This window comes from Triticum aestivum, chromosome 2B (assembly GCF_018294505.1).
Source record: "Triticum aestivum cultivar Chinese Spring chromosome 2B, IWGSC CS RefSeq v2.1, whole genome shotgun sequence".
Classification (NCBI taxonomy): Eukaryota; Viridiplantae; Streptophyta; class Magnoliopsida; order Poales; family Poaceae; genus Triticum; species Triticum aestivum.
Window position 1 is genome coordinate 196,164,564 of NC_057798.1, and position 974 is coordinate 196,165,537.

The 974-nt window shown below is 40.9% G+C and overlaps 1 protein-coding gene across 1 annotated transcript in view; it reads right to left on the reverse strand.

The window, feature by feature from the left end:
* Positions 1 to 62: 62 nt before the first annotated feature.
* Positions 63 to 974, reverse strand: part of LOC123044315 (uncharacterized) — a 2,954-nt gene continuing 2,042 nt past the window's right edge. The window contains exon 2 of the mRNA XM_044467021.1: positions 63 to 358. Within this exon, the coding sequence (XP_044322956.1) occupies positions 330 to 358 (29 nt within the window). The 3' untranslated portion in view covers positions 63 to 329. The remainder of the gene's footprint in view (positions 359 to 974) is intronic.

Here is a 974-nt window from a genome sequence, read left to right on the forward strand (position 1 = left end):
CATAACGAGAGACGTGGTTACTCAAAGAAGCTACGATGCCAACAAAAGAAAGCAGCAAGCAGTCAAAACAAAGGGTAGTACAACTGATATAATATAGTTCATATTATCTTGTTGCAGATCACATAATAAATAAAGCGACAAGAGTCGGTGTTGAGGCAATATAGACGAGATGGATACATATTAATAAAAAAGGTCTAGAAACAGACAAACGAAGGATAGTCCTGAGACACCCTCCATCAACGCACATGCATTATTTTCAGGTCATATACTCCAGTTCAGCTCACATGCAAACTCCTTCCACTTGTTAATCACCATGGCGTCATCTCCGGTCACTGCTCAGCTTCTTGCACGCCTTTCCCTGGCATATCAAATTTAGCATGTCTTCAGTAATACTAGTTCGGAAGAAAAAAAAAGTTGATCCATACCCAACTTTGTAGCACGGTCCAAATATATAACCACTACTTTATGCTTCCTTGTGAAATGGAATGAGGAAAAAGGCCAAACTTGTTTACAAGATGTAGGGCTCTATAAGTAAATACTCCCTCCGTCCCATAATATAGGGACTGCAAAAACGTCTTATATTGTGCGATGAAGGAAGTATGTTATTACAACCAATCATGGATTTTGAGTCGCTCGACTAGTCGCGACTAGTCGACGACTAGTCTATGAGTCGCAAAAATATGGTCGACTGAGCTTAGTGTCGACTCGCGACTGAGTCGCGACTAGTCAGAACGCAGGCTCGAGAGTCGCGACTCGAAAACCATGCAACCAATATGTGTAGATATTGGTTTTAATAATATCTTGTATTATGGGACGGAGGGAGTAGCTTATAGTAGTAGAATGCAGCAACACACAAGCTGTAACGTGTCACAGGGAAAGTTAATTGTTCCGGTGAGAATTTCACAGCAACAGTAGAAAACTGTGGTTCCCAAAATGCTAGCATTTAACTTCAGTATTGGGCTGTATATGATGAT